This window comes from Strix aluco, chromosome 5 (assembly GCF_031877795.1).
Source record: "Strix aluco isolate bStrAlu1 chromosome 5, bStrAlu1.hap1, whole genome shotgun sequence".
Classification (NCBI taxonomy): domain Eukaryota; kingdom Metazoa; phylum Chordata; class Aves; order Strigiformes; family Strigidae; genus Strix; species Strix aluco.
In genome coordinates this window covers 50,512,683-50,539,488 of record NC_133935.1, presented here as the reverse complement: position 1 = coordinate 50,539,488, position 26,806 = coordinate 50,512,683, and the positions used below count along the sequence as shown (strand labels likewise).

General features: G+C 41.1%; 1 protein-coding gene across 3 annotated transcripts in view; it reads left to right on the top strand.

Moving 5' to 3' along the window:
* Positions 1-26,806, top strand: part of MSRB3 (methionine sulfoxide reductase B3) — an 89,203-nt gene that overhangs the window by 14,483 nt on the left and 47,914 nt on the right. For 2 of the 3 annotated variants that reach the window (XM_074827301.1, XM_074827299.1), the window contains exons 2-4: positions 7,897-8,023; positions 21,688-21,796; positions 23,593-23,670. In XM_074827301.1, the coding sequence (XP_074683402.1) occupies positions 7,897-8,023; positions 21,688-21,796; positions 23,593-23,670 (314 nt within the window). The remainder of the gene's footprint in view (positions 1-7,896; positions 8,024-21,687; positions 21,797-23,592; positions 23,671-26,806) is intronic. The other variant, XM_074827302.1, reaches the window with a different exon arrangement.

Below are 26,806 nucleotides of genomic sequence, written 5' to 3'. Positions count from 1 at the left end.
ATGACCGTTGTACTTAAAAACTCACTGCCCTAGAAGGAACGTGCTGTATGTTGGCAGGCTACCAAGTCAGGGAAAATGAAAGTGCAGCTCAGCGCTATTTTAGTGCATGAGATCTGGGAGGAGCAGGAATGGACAGGGGGAAAATCCCAATTGACCTATATTTACTCCCCTTTGGGAATTACTGCCAGTCATAGCTATTGGGAAACAATCTGCAAATGATGGATGTGTGAGCGCTTGGAAGGCTCAGAGACTCACTAGTTTCTGCCCTTAGCCAAGGATCCTCTTTCATCGCAGGCTTTGGGACTCCTTACTTGTCTAGTCTCTTCCTTTCCTTGGGGTCTCTCTGCTTTTTCTTGTCTCTTTGCAATTCCACTTTTCTGTTCACGTTTCATCCATTGCCCACAAGCCTTGCAGTGTCTTGTCTCTACACTAATGAAATCTCCTTCCATTTTACACTCCTCCCTAAAGACCAAGCCAGAGTCACTTGAGCAAGAACTCTCTGAACTTTTGTATCACTTAAAGGAAAATTAATTAACTCCCTCTTCCCCTTGTACTCAGTGTAGCACGGATGTCCTCTTCATCCCCACTGTACAAGGACATGTCCTTTGGCTATTCAGAGGGGACCAGTACCTCTGCCTTGTTGTGTGCAAATGTTAAGTAGTAAAATAAGGAGAATTCAGCCTCGCTGTTCTCTCCTTCATGGGAGCAGTTGCAGAACAGAGAGGCATTAATGCGCTTTTCCCCTTCTCGCGTTTCGGGAGGGTACAACCTTCAAAAAACCCTTTGTTTTGATTATCCTCTCAGGTCTCAGGCTTTTTTAACTTGGCCCTTGGACACACTCTGGGCTTTAGTTACACCAGCCTCTTTGTTGCCAAACTAGTTTTCCACTAGCTGGAGAAGGGAGCAATGCAGTGGCCAGTTCAGCATACAAAAAGGGGTATTCCTGTAAGGGATTTGTGAGCTTCCCATCTTTGGCTGATGCTAGAGAGAATGTTAGCTCAATTCAGTAATTAAATGAAAATTAAATATAGCTCTTTGTTCTCTGCTCAGATGTCGTGTTTTTCTTTTATAAGTACAAATCATTTCTATTCTGGATAACCGTTCTAATATAAATGCAAACTTGTAGACATACAGAGTCCTACCTCCTTACTTAGCATATTTTTTTTTCTTAACAATTGAAATCAATGAAACTATCTTGAATTGCGTGCAAAGGTTTCAGAATCTGGTTTATTTTCCAAGATTTTAATGGTTATTTTATTGGAAAGATAATCGTTTTAGCCTGCACAATAATCTAAAATCTATTGTGGGAATCTCATCTCTCTTAGATGGAGGAGCAGAGTCTGGATAATAAAGCTTGGACTAAAGGCTGCTCTCCTGAAAAGGTCTCTGATTCACCTCAGTGGGAAACTTGTATGCAGCCTAAGGATGGAATATGAAGGGTGGTTAGTCCCTAAGGCTTTGCTTCTCACTGTGTATCACAGAGTGTGACTCGGGATGAGCAGGTGGAAATATACATTCCGGCTGTAGGGAGAGCAGTGCTTTCATGCTGTCTGATCCTCATCGTCTTTTCCTGCTTTATTTCTTTGTCTGATCTCAACCTTTAGACTTTTCTTCTTCCTCCCCTGCTCCAGCTGTTAACATGATGAATATAGAAGGTACTGCTACTGAAGCTTCCCAGCTAGAATGTGAAAAAGGTACATCAGTAACATTAATAGGCTGGGCTGTATTACCCCATTTCACAGGAGAAAGAGGGCTGGCCTGTGGGCACCATGAGGAAGCTGCGGACCGGGGGGGCCTCCTGTGCCCCTCCAGCTTGAGCAGCCATGGTGTGTGCCATGCCTGGTGTGCCCAGGCAGTGTGCACCCACCTCCAGCCCTGCTTGCTAGGTGCAGAGGGAACCACTATACTCTGTGTTAGGAAACATTGAATATACTCCTCAGTTAAGCACTTTTCTGTTTCCTCTGCAAATGATAATTCCTGTAAGCAAGGACCATTAAAAGGTCTGTAGCTGGATCTGACAGTATCTGAAAGCATATGTTAGCCAAACTGATATTTGAAAATCTCTTTATGTGTTAGAATGTGTGTTCTGTATTGCAGAAAGGTGTATATCTTTAGTTTGAGTTTCTATGATAAATACACTCAGTTGCTATTGGAAGGGTTTAAGAACAAAATCTAGCATAAGAGAATAGGTAAAATTCAAAACTTTTTGCTTTCTTGAACTCTACTGTTTAAGCTCCTTTCTAATGGTAGTACTAAATTCAAGTTTAAAGCTTGACGGTTCCTGGTTTTCCACTCAAATATTATGAGGTATGGCAGTAATTACCTCTTTTGTCAGGGCACAATGTAAACTTCCTAAAAGTAGACTGGATTGCTATTCAGCTTGCACATTCCAGCACAAACAGCTATGGAGAGCATGCTTTAGTTGAGAGTGTTAAAAGTGAAGTGGGAATTCAGGTTTAATACTCCTGATTTCTGTGGCTGTAACTGAGAAGCTAGTATTGTATGAGGGGGGAAAAAAGTATATGCAGGCAAGCATACAAGTTAAATGCTACAATACTTTCACAGACCTGGAAGGCTAAGACAACTAGTTTCTTTTAGAATGCTTTATGCCTCTTCAGTAAGCCTTTGAGAAGCTTATAATTATGATGTTTTGCTGCATGTTGTTAGCTGTTAATGATTAAAGTATTTTACTCTCATCAGACACCGAGCTTTTTCAAGGTATTTTAATAGCAAATCACAAACTTGTGGAGACACCTGGTTTGCATTATCAATGGATGTACAAGCACAGGAAAATCCAGAGCCTAAAATCTCTCTTTAAAGGTGAATTTCCAAAGGTTTTGTCAATTACCTTTACAATTTCGTGCTGAATGCTTCAAATACACAGTACAATGCATTGAAGTATGCAGTTGTCTAAAAATATAAAACACAAAGGCGTATTCACAGGATGTGTGGTTTTTGAGGGCTGAAGGCTGCCTCCTCATTGTTCTGGCCAGCTGTTGGGAGGCCAGGACAGAAGGGATGGTTAGCCCAGGTAGTGGGGTGAATACTTTGTGAGGTGAATGTGTGTGAGGAGAATACTTTGTGCACCGCAAAGGGTGATAGCTTCATGATCAGAGATCTTCTGGATTGGAAGAGGGAGCTGGAACTCTTCCCTTTTCTCTGATAAATAACTGGCAGTCCTCATTCCCCTGCTGAAAAGTTTTTCTGTGCTCCAGTCTCCTGCCACAGCTGGCAGCCTAGTGATGATTATTGGGTCAGACCCGATTAAACATCTCCTTATAAGCTGTTAAACATTGCCTTTACCTCCACCTTAGCACACACGATGACAAACCGAAGATGTTTACCGCAAACAGTAAAGTCCCTAAAAACTACCAAGTGCAATGCAGGGAGCAGGAGAGACTAAGGGCTTTGGCCTTAGCAGAGGAAATGTTAAGGGAGAATGACTAGCGAGTAAATAACTGTTTAGACACAGAAACCCATGATATCCTGAAATACTTGCTCATGTGGTTCTCTCTAAGCTGCACTTCTTGTTCTTGCAATGCCTGGTGGTTGCTCTGTTCTGTATGCTGAACTGGCAGCAGCATAAAGTGAACAAAAGCCACATAAAAAAAATTTCAAATGCTAAGGTTGGAATAAATATATGTATTAAATATTCCACTAGAATTTATCAGTGAAAATTTGGTTATGGTTTGATTTATGTCAAAATAAATAAATAAACCCTTTGCCAAACAACTGTTTGAACTTACTGCTGAACTGGAGAAACTTAACAAAGCAAATATTGATTAAATTTAAACTGTTAATGTCACACTTGAGTATAGCAGACTCACAGGCCTTTACTGTCTTCTAACTTCAGGTTGTTTGGGTTTCTCCAGTGTGGCAATATTTTTACTCTGCTTTTTCCAGTGACATAGAAATTTCTGACAAGAGCCTGGCTCTCTGGCTAGCGTGTACCTATCTCTAATTGTTTCCTGCCTTCCAAATGGGGCCAGAGACTTGGGGGGGGGGGAATTGGATAAAAAGTAGAAGCCTCTCACTATTAAGGTCTCATTATTGGGACAAGAAAAGAAATGATTGTTCCCTTAGGAATTTGGGTTACTTTTAAATTTACTTGTAAAGGGCTTAAACTTCACAATTTTTCTCGAGAGCTGGGATTCTCATGTAATTTTAGGAATTCTGGACCTGAGTTGTCAGGAAAAACACTGAATATGGAAAAACTTAAACCAGTAGTGTTATCAGCTCTCAACACCATTGATGTTTCCTTTGCAGCTCTTGAAAGCAAAATGTGATAATATCAGATTTCAATCTCTCAAGTTGTCCATCCCCCAAAGAAATTTCTCTAGTTGCAGACAGAGGTTGAGAAAACATAACCTGAGTACATACAAAGTTCTCAGTTTCCAAAGGACAAATTTGACAGACCCCGTAATGTTACTTCTTAACAAATCATGTTTATTTTGGGGCCAAACTTGTGATTTCTGAATGTTTGCAATAGACGATATAGAAGCTTTTGAAAGCTTGGTGTACTTTAACATATGTCAACATTAGGGTGTCAGGGTCCTGAAAGGAAGGCTTTCCTGGAGTTACAATGTGTATCATCCTAGCAAAAGGCTTCTGCAGCCCACCTGATGACATAGTTACTCCTATATTTGTATGATCTATATTTATAAGATTTACAAGCTATCTCTGAGCATAGTGTTTTATCTTACGAGAGCCAGACAGAGGAAAGATCCGTGCTGGCCCATGTTGTTCTCGGTTAAAGTGAAGGGGCTCCAAGAGGTTTAGTGACACTGGGGGACAAGTGGGGAGGAGCCAGTGGTGTCCTGGGGGTTGCAGGCAGTGCAGCAAGCAGCACGTGCTTAAAAAAAACCCACCAACCCACCAAACAACAAAACCAAGTGACATATAAAAGCATCATTCCTTTCCCTGGATTGTGAGTTTTGTTCTGACCTCTTCTTCATGGAGCATCTGTCCCACCAGAAAAGTGGCACGTTGCAGTGCTGTATTAAAGATGCAGGGGGTGACAAGTCTGTGTGGTGGGAGTGCAATGCTGAAGTACTTGCCCTGGCTCAGGCATACAACAGTTGCGTTAGCATGGTGCTGTCCCCAGGCCACTCCGCACTGGTGAAGTGGGGTGCTGTGCCGGCACAGCTGGCTTCCCTCCAGCACCAGCATGGGGTCTTCACTTAACCTGGAAAGGTCTGGCTGTGCACAGCACAGGAGTTTAAACCACCTGCAATTTCCAGGATGGTGTTTTCTTCCCATGTTTCTTGTTGTGCTCTGGCTGTTCCTGTTTAATAAATTTGAGACGCAAACCCAGTTCCTGAACCTGTTCCCGAGCTGTGGCCAAGCTTGCATCTGCTGCAGAAAGAGCAAAGATCTTAACCTGTCACAAGAACATTAATGTTATCTCCCCCAGTCTGTTCTCTGTACCCATGGAATTGGCAGACAGGTGAAGCACCTCCAAACCAAATGTGTTAATTGTAATGGGTTTGACTTTGCTCTTCTCTTTACTGATTCTTTACAAGTAGTTCTTACAGTAGTCTGTAAGCTGCCCACAGCAGGGCTTTTGTGTGTGTGCATACAGTACCTAGCACCAGGAGGTCCACTCCTGCTTCAAACTACTGGGCATTGCTGTAATGTACAGAGTAAATAAAAATAGTGATCAAAATGTCAGCAATAAAAGAATAAAATATGTTAACTGCAATAAAGTTTTCATGAAGGCTCAGTTACATTTTATTGGACTTTCAGGACTTATATATCCTCCGAGTCTTTATGAATACATTTTGGTGAACACTGAAATACTTGACATTTGCAAGAGGTCAGGATCTATTTTATAATCCTCGGGAATTTAAAATAATTTCCTTTAAACTGCTTACATTCGAGGGAGTTACAATCCTGACAGGGGAGAGCAGGGAAGTGGTGTTGGTGCGGGAGGTCAGTCCAGGACCAGGGATGAGGGTGTCTGTTGGGCCGAGGGACTGCGCAAGGGGCAGGTGACACGGTGCGTCCCTTCACCCTACGCTCTGCTCCTCGGGTGCCCGTGCCCGGCTGCGCAGGGGGGCTTCGTGAAGACCTGTAAGAGGTCATTGACACAGGGTCAGTAAAGACCTTGCTGGGTAGGGCTCGGTCTGTCCGTCTGCCCTTCGGCATGCTGACCTCTGCAAGGGCTGTCGGTACCCCGGGCACCGCCCCAGAAAGTCATGCTGCTGAGAGCTGTGGCGGAGCCAGGCGCTCACGAAGCCTCGCGGCCGGCGGCGTCCCCGCGGAAGCCACGGGCGGGCCGTGGCCCAGGTATAATGGCGGCCGGGACACCCGCCAGCCAGGGGGGCGAGCGGTGCCGGGCTGCGGCCGCCAGGCGGCGCCGGCCCGGGCGGGGGGGGGGAGCGCCGCCCTGTTGTGGGCCCGGCAGGCGGGGCACGCGCTGCCCGCCCGCAGGCCGCTGCGGGGCGGGGCCGCGAGAGCGGCGGCGTGTAGCGTGGCTGCGCGCGGGTCTCCCGTCTTTTATTAGCCGGCAGTCTGCTGGGGAGGGGGGTTACTCTTTTTTTTTTTTTTTTTAATCGGCTCTGCAGTCACTCGTGACAACGCCGTGATTATTTCTGTGTAATGGCTCTCGGGCTGTCCGCCCGCCGTGCAGCGCCCAGCTTCCCCCCGCTTTGCCGCCGTTCGGCAGCACGGAGGTGTTTGGGCTTTGCCGCGAGTTTAGTTTGGATAAGTCAGAGCTCAGGCATGTTCATGCAAGCAGGTTTCCGTCAGATACACTCCGGAATGGCTGGGTGATACGTATGGCTGGGCACTATGTGCCTGCTCTTCGGGGTGAGCCCGTGCTCGGCTTGTCTCGGCCGAGCCCTGCCCCGGGCCACGGCCGGACCTTGCGTCCCGCAGCTCCTGTGCTGCCACAGGCCAGAAAGGAAGAGGGCACCTGGGAGGGGACGAGGAGTCGTGCCCTGCTGTCATTAGGCACCGGGCGCCTAATCCTGCTTCCACCAGAGCCCATGAGAGCTTCATTAGTGACTTTGGTGGGAGTTGGCTCCGGTCCCCGATGTCACATCATCTTCCCAAGCGAGCTGTGGCTATGAATGGCGGGGCTATAAAGGAGCTGCGTTTTCTCTTTCCCATCGCAGGGCAAATGAAGCGACTAGTATTCATACATTAAATCCTTCTAAAATTAAATCTCGCAACTGCCATTTTTCTGTTTGCTATCTTTAAACTGGCCGGAAGACTGGTTAAATATATCTCATGGGCAGTTTACAATGCAAATTATTTCCTGCCTTTAAAAAAAAAAGTTGTGGTTTTAAGATATCTGGCAAGTTTATTACAATGAAATGTCACGTTCCTCAAACAAGTCATCAAAAGAACAATTTTTAGCAATGACTGGTGTCCAGCATTCACCATTCAGAAATGTTGCGGAGTGTGATTTTGTTTTAAATAAAATAAATAGAAAAAGCCTGTACGTTTGATCTGCTTGGCATTCCTGGGTGTTCAAAGCAGGATTCCTGCTATCAAGCTGAGGTCCGGAGGTTTCTCTCTTGGTACCTCTGCACTTGTGAGCACATAGGTTGCTACCCTGAGTTGCTCTCAGTTGGGTATCTAAAGCAGCCATTGTGAATGCCCCCTATAAAAATGCCCACTCCCTCTCACTTGGTAGCATAGAAAGTTGCTTCTCTGAATACTTTGTAATATATATTTTGATATATCAATTTTGATTTTAGGGGGGGGTGTATCACAAATGGGCTAAACGTACTAAGAAAAGCACATTTAGAATTGTGCTCCTGTGTGGTGGTCTCATAAAATTGTAAGCATTGTTTTTTCTGTGAATGTATCTTAACATCTTTGATGTTTTAATTTGTTCTCATCTTTTTTTTTCTTTTTTTTTTTTTTTTCTTTTTCTTCCCTACTCAGCTCTTGCCCCTGTTCTTTGCCTCTGGTTTTGTTGGTGAGGATATCACAGTGATGTCTGCATTCAACCTGCTGCATTTGGTGACAAAGAGCCAGCCAGTGGCCCTGCGAGCCTGTGGGCTTCCCTCAGGTTGAATGGGTGCTGCTTGTTGTGTCATGCGTAATGAAGGCCCTTTAGGAATGAGTGTCTCTGCTGCAGGAAACTATGTGCTATGGGTTGCTCTGGTTTGTTTAAATTTTCCTTTGAACCAGAAGTTTGGGGTTTTTTGTAAAAGTCACTGGCTTGAGTGAGGGTTTTCATATCTGAAGTATTTTAGCATGCTTGGAAATGCTGACTTCCTTGTCCAACATATTCTCTCGTAAATTTTATATTATTTTCGTCATTGGCAAAACCAGTGGAATGAAACTGAAAATAATGTATTAAATGCCATTTATAATTTTTTGAAAGAGATGCAGAAAAGAATTTAGCGTATTGTTTTCTGTTAAATCATAGGACTTAAAAATATTTTCCAAAATCTTTAGCAGTATACTATAGTTACACTCCATGTGTCTCTTTTTACATTTTTATTACGAATCAAATATGTTGCACTGAAAACTATGTACAAAAAGTGTGCAGAACTTAAAACTTAATTCTTTAATTCCTCTGACAGCATATTCTTTAGTTACATGACACTTCTCTAAATAAATAAATGGAAACATGCAATTTAATGCCCAGATGCAGCTGCACTTTTATTGTAAGGTCCAGGTTCAGCTATTAGGTCTGTGAAGGTTTCGGTAAAACCCCATCTCCATGGGTTTGTTGTATCATGAAAACCTTGAACCTGAGTATTTTGTGTTTAACAGCAACAGTATCTGTAATGTCTGCATAATAATGTCAGTGTACATGGTTAGGTGGGAGAAAATAAAAGCTGCACTGAGCTAATTTTGAACATTACTAGGAATTTTCTTGACACCCAAATAAAAAATATATAGTCCTGGCTGATCCGTATTTGAAGCATCAAAAAAGAAACAGCTCGGGTGTTTGTACTACACTCACAACCGGTTCATAAGGGTGCAAAATGCTGGACTTAAGCATATGGAGTTGATGTTTTAAAGATTTTTTCAGTGATAAGACATCAGTTTTCAAGCTGATGGATTTTTCTGAAGCTGATTACACTTTATTTGAACTAAATCTGAGTCCAATTTTTGCAGCATTTGTGTTCTGTTTCCCCCCACATGTGCACAAAACCCATTAACCTAGATAGGAGCTGCAAACACATATTGAGGAAGAGAGACAATAGCCCACATTGTGTCAGCCTGACCTTCGTTTCCTGTTATATTTGCTGCTGAGCCAGATTTAAAATCCTAAAAATATAGGGTAAGCAAATTTCCTTAGCCCTCATTATGCACCTTTTGATGTGTGCTTATATTGCCGGTGTCTACCTTAAGATGGGGGCACACAGTCTTCTGGCCATTTTGTTTCTGCTCTGAAAAGGAGATCTCAAAGTTGGTCAGCTAGAAACACAGCCCATGGGAGGTTTTGCTATTGCGTACCTGTTTGGAAAGCATGACATTAGCTATTTTGTCAAGTAATTTTTCTGGCATGATCCGGTAGTCACATTTTGGAATAAAAAGCTCATAATACTACTGTTTATTCCTGTCCCTTTGATCCATAACTGTGCAGACATTAATAGATTGAGTTCCACTGACTGTCTACTTTATATATATATGTATTTATGTATAATGAACCCAAATTCATCTGCTAACAGTGGAATAATATACAATCACATATCTCACATATTTTAAGAGTAATCTAAATTCCCCGGATGCTTATAAACTAATGTAGGCTTGCTTTGCCTTTGGTTTGTTTTTTTGTGTGTGGTATATTGAGGGGGTTGCAAGTAAATGGTATAGCATGTATCAAATTAAACATGGGAACGAGATCTAGAGCCAACATCTGCTTAAATGCCACAATGCACTGTGACTTTAACTTTTGAGTATGCAGAAAACACCACGAGTTCTCATGAGTTTTTTATAACATAACACTTTGAGTTAGTACTTTTCCCACCGCCCAGTTCTGTGCGAATTGCAGCCGTGCAGCCGTACTGTCATGCTATGTGCCCATGGAGTCTGAAATGGTGTGGAGTTTGGTTGTCTTCTAATTCAGTGGCAAATTCCATAAGGAAGGAGACTTTCTAACCTTCTGGAACCCCTGCCTGCTCAGCGTAAGGGAGCAAAGTGCCAGAAGAGTTGTAAATTGGGCTTTCAAGCACAGTTTTAAACTCCATGCAGTTAAATATTTGCAGGACAGGGACTTAAATGAAAATATCATTTCAATTTCTATGCTTGGAATGGTACCCCTGTCCTTTCTGTAAGGAGCAAAGTAATACAATGCAATATTTAGTTTAATAGAAAGTTATAGTTGTAGATCAGAAATAAGTGATTTTTTTTCTCCATAAGTTAAATGAATGAAATAATGCTAGGAAGTATCTTACAATAGGGATGACCTTTGTGTCTCTTCTATGAAACACTGTTTTGTAAGCATGTGCGAGTTACACTGGATCAGTTGTGCTAGTGAAGTGTTTTTACTCTTTTTTTTCTATTTGTATATTAGCACCTGGAGTGTGGATCTATTCTTCCAAGTTTAAAGGGTTTTTTTTTGTCTGAAGTGTGGACTAAACGTTTCAACGTGTGCAAACCTAGTGTACAGTTTGCCCATTACATTTTTTATAGCCAACATGGTAAAGTCAGGGTATGAGGAGGCATTCCCAGTAGATGGCACTAAGGATATGCTGTTTTGCACACTTAGCACTATATGAAAAGCTTCCCATTTAGGAGTCATTCATACATAAAGTACACCCGGAGACCTTATGAACATTTACAAGTATTTTAAGAAAAGCATGAACATTGGGAAAAATCACATCAATCTGTGCTGGTACGCAAACTACCTTCACATTGGTTCAATGTTTCTTCATTGCCAGTAATGATTACAGCTTGGTTGTGTCAGTCCTGTGATGTAGAAGTGTCGCTCCTTGAGCCCACTTTATTAGGGTTGAATGCTCTAAATTTTTTTGGAAATGTAGGATGCCCTCAGCACCTGCTAGGATTTAGTTCACAGAAATTAAATCTTAAAAAAAACCCTGAAACAAAACCAGAACAAAACACCCCCAAACTTTTAATGTAAAAACTACTTCAGCTGCGTTAGTGCGTACCAACAAGTAACTGGTACAAATAACGATTATGCAGATTCCATGTACATATGTTTTCTGTAGCAGACCACCAGGCTATGAAGTAAAAAGAGCTTATTTTGTTTTGCTGTGTATTTTAATTATTATGGGTTCTCATTTCTTAAAAAAATCCTTTATTTCTTTAACACTTTGAATGTTGTGCTGCTTACATCACATTTTTTGCATGAGATAATTTGGCTTTTCCTTTCCTGTAGATCAAAGAAAATTATGGTGCTTGTAAAATTAAGTAAAAGTAATCATGAAGAAATTACAGGGGTAGACTTAGGGGGGTTTTTTTCTGTATGAAATAATAAAGTCCTAGATAATATTAAATTGTTGTGAAGTGTTTAATTACTAAAATAACTACTAGTAGTAAACCATACTTTTCTAGGATTAGATTACAATACATCTGTATGAAGATGGTGCTGGGCATATGGTGTAAGTCTTTATTAAGTAAATATCTATAGTATAATTTCTCATAACTTGTTTTATTAAACCTTTGTTAATTCCAAGTTTCAGTATAATGTCTTCTCATAAAATTGAATAGTTAGTGAACAGAAAATTACTGGGTCTCAGAACTGGATTTTTGGTAGTAATCTGCTAACATAAAGGATTACTTTTAGGAGCAGATCTTGCAGACAGTTACATACATGAGTTATTCATATACATTTGTCCCTCTGAACTCTCAGAATGCTCATGTCAGTGAAATTGTGTGTGTGTGTGTAGTGTTTGCCAGATCTGAATTTAACAACAAAAAGTCTAGAAAAGACCTTAGTCTCATGTGTTCAAAGTACGGTAGTTGCTATCAAACTTTGTGTGACTTAAGTATGTCGAAATGTTTCATGTTGTATGTTTCTATGTTCAGAGATATAATTTCCGTAATGTATAACTTTCTTGTAGCTTTCTGTAATGTGTATCACCAGAGATGTACTATTAAAGATGTCTGTTCACGTGATCTGAAAGAAGAGTAAGACTGATATGTTGTATAGCAAAACCCACCTGTATTGCTGTGGTTAAATGCCTGTCAATGTTTTAATGATAAATCCCTATAAATATAAATGTTTTCTGGGGTTTATATCTTGAATGTAAAAATTTGCTCTGGGTTTAAATATGTCATACAAGGTCTCAGCTGGATGTACTTGTTCCTCAGAATTGGTTGGGGGGCAAAAATCAAAACTAATTTCTATGATGCTAAATTAAAAAGAAAAAAAAAAAGAAAATAACGATTTGGAACATGCATAGATTTTTAAACTTAAAATACAGTCTTAAAAATTATGTAGTTTACTACCTCCCAGCAGTTTTGAGGAATTTAGTAAATGCTCGAAAAGTCTTGAAAACAAGCACTGTGTGAGCACAATAGCTGTTCATGTGTCATTGTTATATAAATGTTTGTGTGTATGTCTACTTCGTAGTCATATGAAGTTGAACACTGTAGTATCATAACAGAGCATAAAATTATCATATTTTTGGAATGGCTTGAAAATATGTTTTTAAAATTACCTTTATATAGAGGTGTCTTAATGGGAGTATATTCAATGCTATTCTGTATTTACAAATGTTTCTTTTGTACAATAGTATTCAGTCTAGAATGTCTACTTTAGTACAGTTTAGAATGAAATTTATTTGTAGATATCTCATTGGGAGTAATACTGTTATTGTGCCTGATGCTTGCAAAACTTGGGATCATAAAGAAGACCAGAAACCCTTTGTTAATGTCCCCTTTTTGTTTGCACCCTAGGGTTCGTACCCTGTTTTTTTCCCCCTCCTTAAGTCCTTGTCCTGGCGGAGTTTTGCACTCTCCCTCATCTGCTGGATAGACAGAAGGTGCTCGTCGTCCCTGCCTCGCCTGGGGGAGGCTCCTCAGTGACTCTGGCAAGAAGTAGCACAAGGATGGTGAGACGTTTCTTGTGCTCCCAGACCGTGCACAGAGCCAGTTCCTTAATGTGTTTCCTGACAGATCTCTTAAGGTCATTTGCCTTCCCTTCCTGCTCCTATAAAGGACCCACCACAAGCCATTTCTACCCTTCTTGCAGGAATGTTTTAATTCTGGGAGCTCATAAATTTTCTGCGTTCCATTCCTGTGTCTTCTACAGCTCAGGCTTACTGCGCTTTCTGCTTAGTTGGGTATGGAAAATATGAGGTTTCAGCACTAATGGTGTTTCTGTGTTTTAGTTTCCCATGAAAAGCCACTTTTTTAGTTACTGGGACTGTCTGTTTATAACAGGAGGTCTGAGAAGTCCTTTAAGGGCTGCTTTCACTTTTTTCTCTTCAATTAAAAGCAGCTCCTGGCTTTGTCCTTTCTCTGAAGAGTGCATGATAAAGGTTGCAGAGAAGAATGTGATGTAACATTTGTGATGTGATGAATGTGATTGACATAAGCGCTTAGGGATATGGTGTAGTTCAGAACTGTCAATGTTAGGTTAATGGTTGGACTAGGTGATCTTCAAGGTCTTTTCCAACCTAGATGACTCTGTGATTCTATAAAGGAGAGACAACAGCACACAAAATGGAAGGAGATTTTATATCTTGTTAAGCTGAGGGAGGGCAAGAAAGAAAAGGTGCAAGATGGGAATGTGAACCCTGAAGTCAGTGAGAGTATGTTGGGAAGCGATGGAGGAGATGACCCAGGAGGTCACTTAGGGGATGTGTGAGCTTGGAGTTTGATGGTACATTGAATGGGTCTAGAGCATGGATTGAGAATCAGGCACCAGAGACACAAACACTGCTATAACTTAGCTGTTAGGTTAACCACAGGTTACTACACCACAGATCGTGATCTGGGGGGAGATGAGTAGAGAGGAATTGTGTCCCAGAGATGGCTAAGAAGCAGAAAAGGTTTGTTCTTAGTTACAAGCTAAACATGTGTCTCATCTCGTGATTGCCTTCAAAAGAGACTATGTTGGGAAGGAGCATGTGGCTGAGGTACGAAGGTGCCCCCTACTTCAGCTGGAGGAGAGGTTCTTGGTGGGACGGTAGCTGCTGGCAGCCCAGGTTGGGCTCTGGCAGCTTTGTGTGCTGCAGGTAACACCTCCCTGCTCAATGCTCTGGCCCAGTCAAGGACTCCCGAGGAGAGCACAGCAGGGAAGGGCTCGACTGAGTCCTCTTAAAGCCCTTTTATAGGGCTTGACCCCATCTTCCTGACCCATAAAGCATGGCTGAATTTTACAGAAACATAGGGAAGTCCAGAAAGCCCACCAGGGAAAGAAGTTGGCAGTCACTAACCTTTTTTGGCTGTTTCTCTACCTTTAGTTCTGAAGCAGGTTGAGAGGGGAGGGGGCTACAGTGTTTTCCATGGTGGCCACAGCAGAGCAACAGCTGGAGCACAGCGTGTTCCAGCTGTTCCTGTCCTCATGCTGGGTGTGTCCCTCAGTGCTTGGAGATGTGGGATGAAAGGCCATGAAGCAGGCTGTGCCTGCTTGCATTTTTGCTAAAAGGGTTCCTGCACAGTTGGAGACAGACTGAGTTTTGCAGGGAGTTAGATCTGGGCTGTTGGGGGGAACTGGAGAAGAAAGACCTCCCTCCACCCTGCTCCTTTCCTCCACCCCCATCCCAAGTATAGATTGTGGCACCTTGATTCTTGAAACGCAGTGCTCATTTCACAGGCCACACATCACTATTGTGGAGGAAGCAGCAGGAGGATTTAGCAACAGCCTAAATGCCACAATAAGCTACACACCACTGTGGTAACCGCTGGCAAATGCTGACTTTTTAATTGTTTCTGCTGCCAGGGTTAAACCTTTATTAAAGCCGTGTGAATAAACTTATTTTGATGGCTTACTGAAATATTTTAAATGCAAAAGGTAGCATAAAGCGCTCTTATTAAATTCAGCTTAATTCTGCTGTTAATAAAATGCCTTTCCATATGTTGTGCACCCTTTTATTGATTCTGACAGAAATCTACTGACCAGATACAGAGTGCCTTTCTTGTTTTTAATTTAAACAAATGTAGTGCCTATGAAAGGTGCTAGGATCATATCAGCAAAACAAAAGTCTCTTTATCTGTTAAGAGAGAGAGGAAGATAAATCCATCATTATAAATGTTCCCTCCTCCACTGCTGTACCAGTAGATCTCGATTTTGTCTTGCCTGGTTTGCATTCAAGAGTAAGGCAAATACATCAGCTGCCCCATGCACTCTTTGGCCATCTCAGCAGAAAGGGTAACAAAAGTGGCAGTTCATAACGTAATGAGCTTTTGCTCCACTTAAGTGAAGGTGCTTCTATTCACCAATCTCTGCTGAGCAGCCACATGCTGCCGTCGCTATGGTACAGGTGAAGGTGACAGCTCAAAAAGCCCTGGGGGAAGCTGCCTACCCCTCCACCAGCTGGCGCAGGGTGATGGTGGAGTCCTCAGTGGTTATAATTTGGAAAGGTTGTGAGACTAAGATTGTGGCTGGTAGTGACATTTATTTCATTAACGTGAGATAAGGAAATAAAGTAGACATCCCTGGAGAGGACAGACGAGCTGCTTTTCCTTCCCTTTTCCCCACTGCACAAAACATTTCAGTCTTTTGTTAAATGTATTTTGCATTTGCGGGGAGGAGAGGCAGCTTCAGATTTCTTCTCCAGGGAATGTCTCTTTGGCTTGTGCGGCTACCTTGGCCATGTAACCAGCCACAAAGAGGCTTGCAGACCTGTGGAAACAACCAGTCAGCTTCTGGTCCCATAGATGCTGCCTGTACAGGGAACACTGGGGTTCCAGTACCACTTTCTTTGGAAAGAAAACAAGTGTGCAGAAGAGATGCGTTAGTTGGGAGTTTGGGATTTATTTTTAGTGCTTGAGAAATTTGCTGTCTTACATGGGAGATCTCTGACAGTGACTCAAAATATATGCATTTATATAAAATGGGAGCCATGCTGATGACCAGGTGGAAAAAATAAATATGGTAGCTCTGTTACTTGGTTGCATGGGAAGCTTGCAAATTTGCACAGAAGGGGCTTGCCCTTCCCTTGTGGCCATGTGACCCTCCTGGGTGTTAAGTAAATAATTTTTTTTAAAGACAGTTAATTTTTGGGTGGTGTTCTTTTCAGATACAACCTGGCATTTGACCCAAAATTGTAACTGTTGTCCTGGTACCCGACTTTTGGATTTTCAACGCACAATGTAGTGGAAATGGTCTTCGCCCCATTACTCCTAATGCTTGCATGAAACTGCAAATGGTATTTCAACAGCAGGTGGGAGTTAGCTACCTACAGCAAGAAAGCAAAGGAGCCATCCCTCAGAGAAGAAACACAGATCTGTTTTTCAACGTGTAAAACATTTACAGGGTTTTTTTAATGATGAAGTTTGGATTTTACTTAAACGTGACCTCCCAACTTTTCAGAGTTCTTCTGCAGCATCTATCCTAGTCAGCAGCATGCTTAGATAATTTAAAATGGCTTGTGATGGGATTATAAAAAATCTATCATGTCAAATACAGATTTTGTAAAACAGTGTTTTTCAACTTACAAACCAATAGAACTGTTTGCATCGATTTGCATTTTCAAGAGTTGTTCTTTTTTAAACTAGATGAGCAGTTCCTGGCTTGTTTGTAGTGAAAGGACTCTGTGGCATTCTCCCAAGGCTGTGGACTGGAGTCTGCAGAGAACAGACTAAACAGAAGTGAAAGAGAGAGTTGTGTGTTTTCCTTTTCCTAAGCAGAGAGAGAGGCAAAACTGTAAACAAGAAGCATAAACTGTGTAATTTAGACTTGAAATAATAAAAATGAGAATTCCACTTTTAATAATACTGAGTGTTAGCAATAGCGTATGTAAGGCTATTTATTAAAAGATAGGTACACAAATATTTTTTAACTTTGCAGGATTCCTCTTAATGTCAGTTTGAGATAATTTACCACTGATGACTAAGGTGTGACCCACCCATGAGGGGACAGGATTTGGGAAGCAGAGATGTATACTTAGAGCCAAATCCTGTAATCTGATGTACATTCATAGACCCTTATGTAGTTGTTGGAGCTATGCATATTCCCAAGGGTCTGCCCACACAGGTCACATTGCAGGATTGGGGCTGGGGTGGTATATGAATAACAAAATGTGCTAGAAGGCCCCTAAAAAACTGCTTGGTTATATTAAAAGTAGTACTGAAAACTAGAAGCCCGATTTATTGTATGGCTGTGCTCTGCTGGAACATTTGATCTTGCCATATTTAATTCAGGAAGTCTTAATGGTATGTGCTCAGTGCATGACTGTAATGTCCATTAATGCTAGTGGAACATAAGCATACGTAGAAGGGGGAAAATGTGTGCTGTGTCTTCCACTCAGTTGAAATGTTGAGTTAATTTCAGTGATAGAAAGCAACAAAACGTAAGAGAAAATCGTTAGAACAGTTCAAAAGCCTATTTGAAGAAGGAAAGCCATCAGGCAAAATGCCACCATATTTCAGGGCATGACAGACATTAATCGCCACTCTCCAGCACACTGGGAGCAGGTGAAGGGCTGAGTGGTGAGGAGTAATGGTCTGCTAAGTTGTGTCCGTCTGTCTGGACATACCTTGTTGCTAGTTTTCTTGTGATTGCTTATACGGAAGGAAATGGCACACGCCTGCGTTATGAACCACAGATTTGAAAAGGTCAATTAAAATTGGAATTTTTGTCTGAGGTGAGATGCTTAATATCTTCATTATCAGGTCAACACCCAGAAAATACTTTCTGTTCACTTCATTGGTACAGAGGAGGACTCCAGAGCTGAATTCTGAAATGCCTGTAGTTTGCAGGTGAATAGTAAATGGTAGTGTGCATTGCATTGCTTTTCAGAAAACCCATTCCTAAGCACAGAAATGCCACAAAGGCTCCAAAAGGGTTTCTGTTGGTGTTTGTTTCACCTTCCTCAGCTTTTTTTTTAATGTTTATGAATTAAGATTTGTGAGCCTGGCCTTTTCTTCACAAAGCCTTCCATCCTGCTCCAGGATCTTAACAGCTTTTAGCACTGCTGTAACTCTTGGCAAAAGGCAGAAGGATGATGGCCTCAAGTAGAAACGCTGGTGCCTGTTTGTGGAACAGTTGCCTGCACACTGCTCTTCTAATGATCGTCAACCTCAGTGAAGGCACCGAGGAGCACTGATTAGAGGATTTAATCTGGCCTCCGATCCTGAAGTGGAACGTAAAGGGAATTTTGTCTGCCCTTCTAGGCTGGTGTTCACTTCTCCTAACAGCGGGATCTAACTGGAGTTAGGAACGTAGCTGTACTGGGCTCTTCTAAAAGTCATTGCTGAGAGCATCACCTCCAAAGAGCAAGTGAGATCCAGTCCAGAGACCTATTACAGATCCAATGAATCCAGACTCTGTTATTCCCACAGTGTATCTAATTTACTCTCACCTTTAATGTAATCACACTGATGCCATGCTATTTGTAAAACGGATGACCTTTTTTCTCCTCTGCCTTGAACTGTATAATTTGCAAATGAACTGTGAGCCTGCCTTTGTTTATGCCTGAGTTGCTGAAGAAGTTTGTGGCCTGTATGGGAACCCTTTCCACAGCCTGTACCTGGTCCCTTCTTTGGGGAACCAGACCGAGGAAGATGGTCAGCCTGCACCTTTATTCCCTCCTTTAACAACGAATTTGATAACAGCTGCACTGCTAGCGGCAGTTTCTGTCATATTGGGCATATATTTGTGTAGCTTTATGTTGTCCCCTCCCACAGACAGTTGGCTTGAACGTAGCAGACATCTATATGCTGTAAAGGAACAGCTGAAAAAAATGCAAGTAGCCACTATTGTACTGCAAGTTGAGCACTTTTGTCCCTCTTGCCTGTAATTTTTTTTCCTAACCAAAGGACTGTATTCCTAGAATCTCATCCAGTAATTTTTAGGATTCATTGCATTTTATTGAGGCTTGTAGGCTAGCCCTGTTTCAGGTAACATATCCTTACATCCTTTGCAGTCAGGGGTGAGTCTTGCTTTACCTCCTTGGCTCTTTGGCAATATGGAAATAGTACAGTCAATTTACTGAGCTTTTTGTTGTTGTTGTTGCTAGCAGTTAAATAATAAGTGCGATTAATTGAATAGGGCTGTTCTCAAATGCAGAGGGCTGGATCAAAAGATTTCCTTTATGTTTTGTAGTGCAACTATAGCTTTTTGCTGATGTATACTCCATTAAATTACAAACCTGGAGAGTCCTTTGTTGGGGTAGGGTGCAGTTTACCCCAGTCCAGTTTGACAAAATTCCCCTGTAGACATAAATATTTGTCTGTATTGTAAAACACAGTTGATTATTAAAAGCAATGGGGAAAAAAATCTTTTATAACACGCTTCCTACTTCTGATCTATGTCATGGATCAAGTGGCATATAGAAATTTTCTTGTGCATATAGTTACCCCATTGACTGAAGAGCACTAAATTTCTAAAATAGATGAAAAATTATTCAAGGAGAGAAAAGAGGGCATACTGACCATTCTTTAAAACATTCAGTATTAGCTCTGACTTTTCCAAAATGAAGTTACGCTTAGTTTGCTTTTTTGCAACATATAAAGAGCAAATAGAATTCTTTTAAAAAATAATTGGTAGATACTTTTAAAAGTGAAGAGGTGTTGTTTTGTAAGATTCTTTGCTGCTCTCTAGACAACTTTTTAAGTACTGAAATTATAGATGAAAGACTGTCTCTCAAACAGTTTCTTTCTGAGCTGCGTAATGCAACATAACAATAGCTATTTATATAATGCATATGCTTCCTTTCCCTGTTAGCTGTACTTTGAAAGACTTATTAGTCCTAGAGCTCTGCATGTTCAGAGAATAAAAACCTCCAACATTTGACATCTTTAAATAAGCAACCAAACGTTGTAAAGAACAAACCTCACTTACAGTTAGGAAACAATATTTACATTTAAGGTTGAAAAGCCAGGATGTAGGAAAATTTTGCTAATTTGGAAGGTGACCTTTAAGTGCACCAAAACCAAATAATTTGTAAGCTATGGCACAGGGCACATTCCTGCAAAATTTGTGTGAATACTGCTTTAGTGGTTCTTGAAAGACAAACAAAGAGACCTGGAATGAAATCTTTATCCCTCTCCCAAATAAGATTGAAGCTAACAAAGGCATACAGCAGTGCTCTTTCAAAGCTTGCCATTAAAACGAAGGCTCTGCAGGACAGCTAATGAGATGGCTCAGAGTGGAAAACAATCTGTTTTTAAGAATGTTTAGATCAAAAGTAATTTCTAATCTATGAAATAAAGTCGCTTTTCAATACCTTTCTTTCACTAGTAAAGCTTTTTATGTTTGCACTATTTACTTCAATCACATGTTTTCAATTTTACTTTTTTTTTTTCCTGAAAATACTTCCTAGGGTTACTCGGTAGTGACCAACAGCATTATTCTTTTTCTCTCTCCCCTATTCACCCACCCCCACACATTAAAAAAATGAGAAAAGAAGAGGGGGAGGAAGAAAGAAACATCTTTTCTTAAATGATTTGCAAGCATCTGTGCTTTAAGCTACTTTTTATGAACACTCCTTAGTAATGACTCAAGGTAAAAAAGCAGAAAAGCATCCAATGTTAGGAAATTGCAATCCAATACCATGTAATTTAAACCTGCCATTGCCTCTCCTGTACTAAATGACATACAGATGGGTAGCTCTGTTCCCTCTACTTTGGGAACACAATTGGTCTTTTTATGAGTGCATATACATTACTAGCAAAAAATATTTTTGTCGGGATTGTTTATTTCTAATTGTACCATATTTTAATTAGAGTGCTTTTTCCCTGCTGTATTTAGTCAGGTAATTTTTGCAAGTAATTATCAAAGTTATTTGAATATTTGGCAATTTCTGTTACTACTTTGGGAGTTTTCATTCTCAAAAGCAACCTTATTGTTATTTTTTCTTTCCTGATGTGATGTGAATTTTTGCACTACACAAATGCTTTTTTACATTAATCCTTATGTACTCCTTGGATTTTCTGTGTGAACTAAGCAAAGCATAAGACAAGATTTGCAAAGGAAGGTACTTTCAATAGCAACCCTGATTTTTATGACAAGTTTATTGTTGAACCTTGTACAGCTTTGTGCATAAAAAAATTACTTGCTCCTCAGGGCTTCTATTCTACTGCTTCAACAGTGAAAAAATACAACAGTTGATGTTATAAAGTAAAAGGATGAGGATGCAACTAGAAGTTAAATCAACCTTTCTGGAATTCTGAAGATTTAGAATTGTTTTTCAGCTACTTTAAAGGGTAGTGAAATTGTTGGATGTTGTGGCTGAACATCATATGCCCATTACCGTGAGTCTCCAATATAGATGTCTTGTAAAGAATGTTTCAGCTGTAGTTGGTTTTTTTGCATTTTTTTTTTTTTAACGGTGGGAAAAATGTTATTTCTTGTGAATGATTGTGCAACAGTCTAGTGTATAAAACACCCAAGGGCTTTGGCTGTAGCACATTGTCACTGCTCCAGTGGAATCACCTGGCTCTCAAGCAAAATTCTTTTTTAAACTTGGATTTGAAGAAATAATCAGCTGCAGTTCAGCTGAGCCATTCTTCGTGCATTAGGGACCGGTCTGGTCATTGACAAGTGAATGCAGAAGCTATGCTGTGGCCGTCTGCCAAAGCAATTATTCAGGATTTAAGCTAAAAAGGCTCCTTCTCCCATATCCTCTCCCTTTGCAGGGTCATGTAGGGATAAAAAGGACTGTAAGGTGGTCTTTTCCCAGGAGGAGCTGAGGAAGCGGCTGACACCCTTGCAGTATCATGTCACTCAGGAGAAGGGGACTGAAAGGTAAGGCAGGATGAAGGAAATGCAGTCCTCAAAATGCAGGCATCTTTCTTTTCTCCCCCTCTTCTTACTGGTGCTTCCCCGCCTTCACCACCAAGTTGGTTTTTTTTTTCCCCCAGGATTTCTGCACTTGTTTACTAACCCCTACAAATTAACACCACTGCAAAGACAACCATCTCTAGCATGGGGGCCAAAGCCAGGGGTCTTGTGTGACTTTTTCCTTTTAATGAACGCTGCATGTCTTATAAAGTCACGGGGCTCATGTTTAGAGTCTGTTTTTAGTTTACTACAAAATGTGTGGAAGTAATAGCAGTTTAGGTACACTTTTTTTGGAAGACATCGCAGTAAGCAGAACCACGAGGGAAATGGCCCTGTGCCAGGAGGCTGGAGTTTTGAAGGTGGCCATTGTAAGTATAGACGTTTTGGCTGCAGAAAGAAGGTAGCATAATTTAGTTCTTTTCCACCCCACTCCAATTTCTTTTTGAAGCACATGTGGAGAAGGTATTTATTGGCTCATTTGTGGTTGGAATGTCAAAAATTTTCAATAACTGCCCTCACATGGCTTTAGTCACTGGAAGCCAGCTCTGAGTCCTGGAGGAAAAAAAAAAAGGACTTGCTTCCAAGATTGTTTTTAGTGAATAAAGTCTCTCTCTCAGCTGATTCCAGCATGAAGGTAACTTGCCAAGGCCTAGCCACTTTTTGTTGTCTAATTTATACCACTGAGTTTGGCATAAGGCCCTGGCTTTACCTCTGCTCCAAACGTACTAATGATGTAACTGCTTGTTTTCATTCATGACCTGAAAGGGCTCTCCACCTCACATGGGGTCCCGGTTAATCGGCAGCACTCTTCCTGACAGCACGGACCGGTGGCTGAATTTGCTGAGGAGGGGCTGTGGGGACGGTCCCCCTCTCTGCCCCAGCCCCCTTCGTCCATGGTGGATGTTGGCCTCTGCTGGGAGGCCTGCCTCCCCCTGGCCCTCCTTGCTCTTGTGTATGGGACCAACAACGTGATTTAATGCACACAAACAATCGGAGATTAGGTCATTCTTAAAAATCCTGTTTATAAAAAAAAATTGGACCTCATAAAAAGGGTGAAAGGATAATAAAAACAAGCTGCTGAGCACATAGGCTTTTTGTTGGGCTAGCGCAGCTGATTCGTATTAGATGAATGACCTCGTAGCCTTTTAGATTGTTAACTTAGAAAAATATTCCCTTAAAGCTGTAATATTGCTTTTCAGCTAAAAATATAAGGCACACACAGCTTGAAATCGTGGACCAATTATTTCATTTTCAGCTACAATGCCTCTGTCGCCCCGGCAGCCCATCGTGGCCTGACCCAGCAGCATGGCTTCACAGCTCCCAGGTGGCAGGCACCCAAGCGCTTCACACCTCTGCCTCAGCAGCTGAGCCCACCACTGACACATTTCCCAAAGACAGACGTAGAGAAGTGCGTCAGGTTGAGCTACATGTCAAACAATCTGTGTTTGCAAAAACTTACGTTTTGCTTGCCAAATAGGGGAAGATTCCAGTTTTTCCCTTTTTGTTGTTGTTCTGTCCTTTGAACTGTGGGACAATTTGCTTCCTCTTGCATGATACATAACACCTGAGGCACACTAATGAGGACATTCCCCTTTTCCTGTGCCTGCTTTATTTGCTGCCTTTAATAAAAAACAACTGCCAACTTTTAAATCGTGGGTTTTTTTCTGTAAAATTTTTCTAAAGTCTTAGCTAATTTAATAATTAAAAGCACCCCAAATTCCTTTATTTATTTTTAAAATGTAGTGTTGTTGTTTTCCCAGTGCCTTTGAGGGGGAGTACACACATCATAAAGCTCAAGGAATATACAAATGTGTTGTTTGTGGGACTCCTTTATTCAAGTGAGTATGCTAAATACAGTTTTGAGATTTCTGTCTCTTAGTTTATTTGCTGTGTTCCCGTGTAATCTTGTGTATATTCCAGTACTTACATAATTTTATAAGATCATTTAAGTCATTCAAATTGATAAGGGATACGAGAGAAGCAATATAAAGAATAATGCTATAATAAAATTAGTCTTACGGTAAAGGTAAAAAAATTATTAAATAAGATAGTAAGATATTCACATAAAATAGGTTATTTGACAGAAAAAAATGTAGTAATTTTTTTTTTTCATATGCAGCCATGCCGAGTAATCGTAACACAGTCTTTCACTGCGGTGATAGATACTGAGTTTTGGCCGTTAGCATTACTCACAGGTAGATTTATGATCTGGATCCTGGGTGTCAATGCTGCATCCATGCTACAGCATTGTATCTGATAATGGAGAAAAAAGTAGATGCTTTTTTAGTATTCAAGCAGTTAAGAAAACAAAACCCAGGAAAATTGCATTACTTACTGAATTTTCATCCATCTCAGTTAGCACACATGGAAAACTGCTTTAGGAACTGAAGCAAGGATTAAAAAAGAATCGATAACTTTTGTGTCTTGCATGAATAATATTCTTTAGAAGTACTGTGGAAATTACGGCCCTAAATTTGGTGCTAGAGGCAGTGCTGATTGAATTCTCTCAATCACTGCATTGTTCTGCACGTGTACAGTTTTTGTTTGTGTGTTTTTTCTTATTTTTGGCTGTCTGTGTTCATTCTGATGAAGAATTTCATGGTTTTGCTTGTTTTTTCCCTCAGTTCACACTGACTCAGTCCCTGTCACTTGAAGAGGTACCTTTACAGCAGCATGAAGCAGGATGGTCAGGATAGCGCTAATAATAGAGAAAATTGGGTCAGTAATAGGTTACAAAGGAAAATAAAATTGACGTAGATCCAGAATCACCAGATGTGGCAGTGATAGTTATTCTCAAGAGGCCGTCTGTAAAGATGAAAGAAGCACTTCATCTCTGTTATGTTTGATTCCTCTGGTAGGAGGATTACCTGCAGAAACTTCAGTAATAATGTGAATCTTTTGAGTTGGAAAACTGATCGTTATGAACTCAGCCAAGGCAATATTCTCATGTCATGTGTTACTGTGGTGCTTGGCTTGGGGGTACAAACTGGGGATCTAAAGTCTCCATAACCTGGTTTTCTACTCTGCCATTTAGACATTCCCCTGCTTACTATAGCTAAATCTTTATGGAGGAAATCCTGGCTCTGTTGAAGTCAATTCAGATTTGGCAAATGAATACAATGGAGCCAGGATTTCACCTTCTACCTTCAAGACTGGCTTCCTTTCTGTCGTCTGCTGGAGAAAGAGTAGGGTTTTTGCGGGGTGAGATTTGGACAGCAGTAGTTCACATAAATGAATGTGAACTAGTTTCCAGTTGCTTTCACAATCCATTTAATATGGGAAAAAACTGCAATATGAGACTTACCTGTGATTATCTCAAGTGCACAGTATGCTTTGGCGTAGTCTTGACTTTTTTGAGTTAATGAGTTGGATTTCTCTATGTGAAATGAGCTATATGGAAATGTCCCTGTTTTCAGATTCTCTTTGAGACTCCCCATGGATTTTATGGGAGGAGAGAGAGGGAAAGAGAGAGGTTGGTTTTTATTTTTAATAAATCCCAGGCCAGTGGGTATCTGAAAAAACACCCTGCTGATTATGTCCCAGGGCTGGACTGGCCTTAGCCCAATCTCCCCAAAGTCTTTGTGTTGCTTTGTGAGCTCTTACCACCTCTGGTCTACATCCAATTCAGCCAGTTGTTCTGAGGTGGCTGGCAAGGGTGGGAACAAATGAAGAGGCTGATAGGGGTCCATCTTCTTTTGTTTACTGACGCCACAATATCAGTATATAATGTCTTCCTCAACTAGGGAAGATATATTCCTGTATCTTGGTGACTGCTTCAGCCCAGACAGCTAAAAAAGTAAGGAAACGTAGTTAAGAGAATGCAAAATGTATGCTAATTACTGAATTTTCCCCACAGAGTGTAAATCACCAAAATATTTTCTTGGAAGTAAGGCAGTAGTATGATACAAAGGAAGTCTATTGCCCCATTTAAAATGAAAGTTGTTTTTGTGGTGGCGTTTTCTGTGGGCTTTATTAATTTCCAGATAGTCATCTGAAACTTGCATTTCCATTTGCCTCTCATTGGGTGTCCATTAATTTTTTTTCTTTGTGTCATTGTAATCTGTAAATATATATATTTGGACTATGGACTTGTCAGTTTAACCAGGAAAGAGACTGGAGCTTCAGCAGTAATATTAACAAACTTCAACTTTTAACATTTCTGATTTACGCTGTTTCATTACCATGTGACACACGAGGTCAGGGAACACATGAATTTTACACTCCAGATGAAAGACCTGCTTTTTGGTATGTCTTTAAAACAGAACTCTGTCTCTGTCACAGGAAAGATAAAAGAAACAATTAGGAATTTAACATCTCTTCATCTACCTATTTGTACTACTGTTATGAGAAACCTCCCAAGCTTTATGGAGAACATGCTTTAACTTTTTCTGCAATCAAAGGTGCCCCACACAAAATCCGTAATCATGCCGTTGAATCTAATTATTCCATCTCTGAACTTTCACGCCAGACAGTCTCCTGCATCCCAGTACAGCTGCCTAAAGAAAGCAATAAATGAGAGAGACAATAAAGTAATCTCAAGGACCTACTTTTCTGCAAGCCAGCCCTTATGTGGTTTTGTGTTACACTTACTCCAATCTAGCTGCAGGCTTATGCTAAAAGAAGCAGCCCTGCTCCCCCCACCCTTCTCTAGGGCATTTTTTCATGGCTTTCCCTTCACTGGACCTCACCTGATGTAGCTGGAGTGTGTCCTGATGCAGCACATTGATCTGATGATAGAAAACTAATCAGCCAAAGAAAAAACCCTCATGCTTATCAACTATACCTGCTTGTGTTAATTTTTTGTAAGCCATGTTTATCATGGCTGGACAGCCTTTGCAGCAAAGTTGTGTGTTTCTGTATCGGTTCACAGAGCCACCTACGCCACTCAAATGCTCAGCGTTTTCGAAGGGCCAGATGTATTTGCAAGATTGCACCTACTTTAAGTTTTCAAGGCATTTTCTTGTACACATGGCA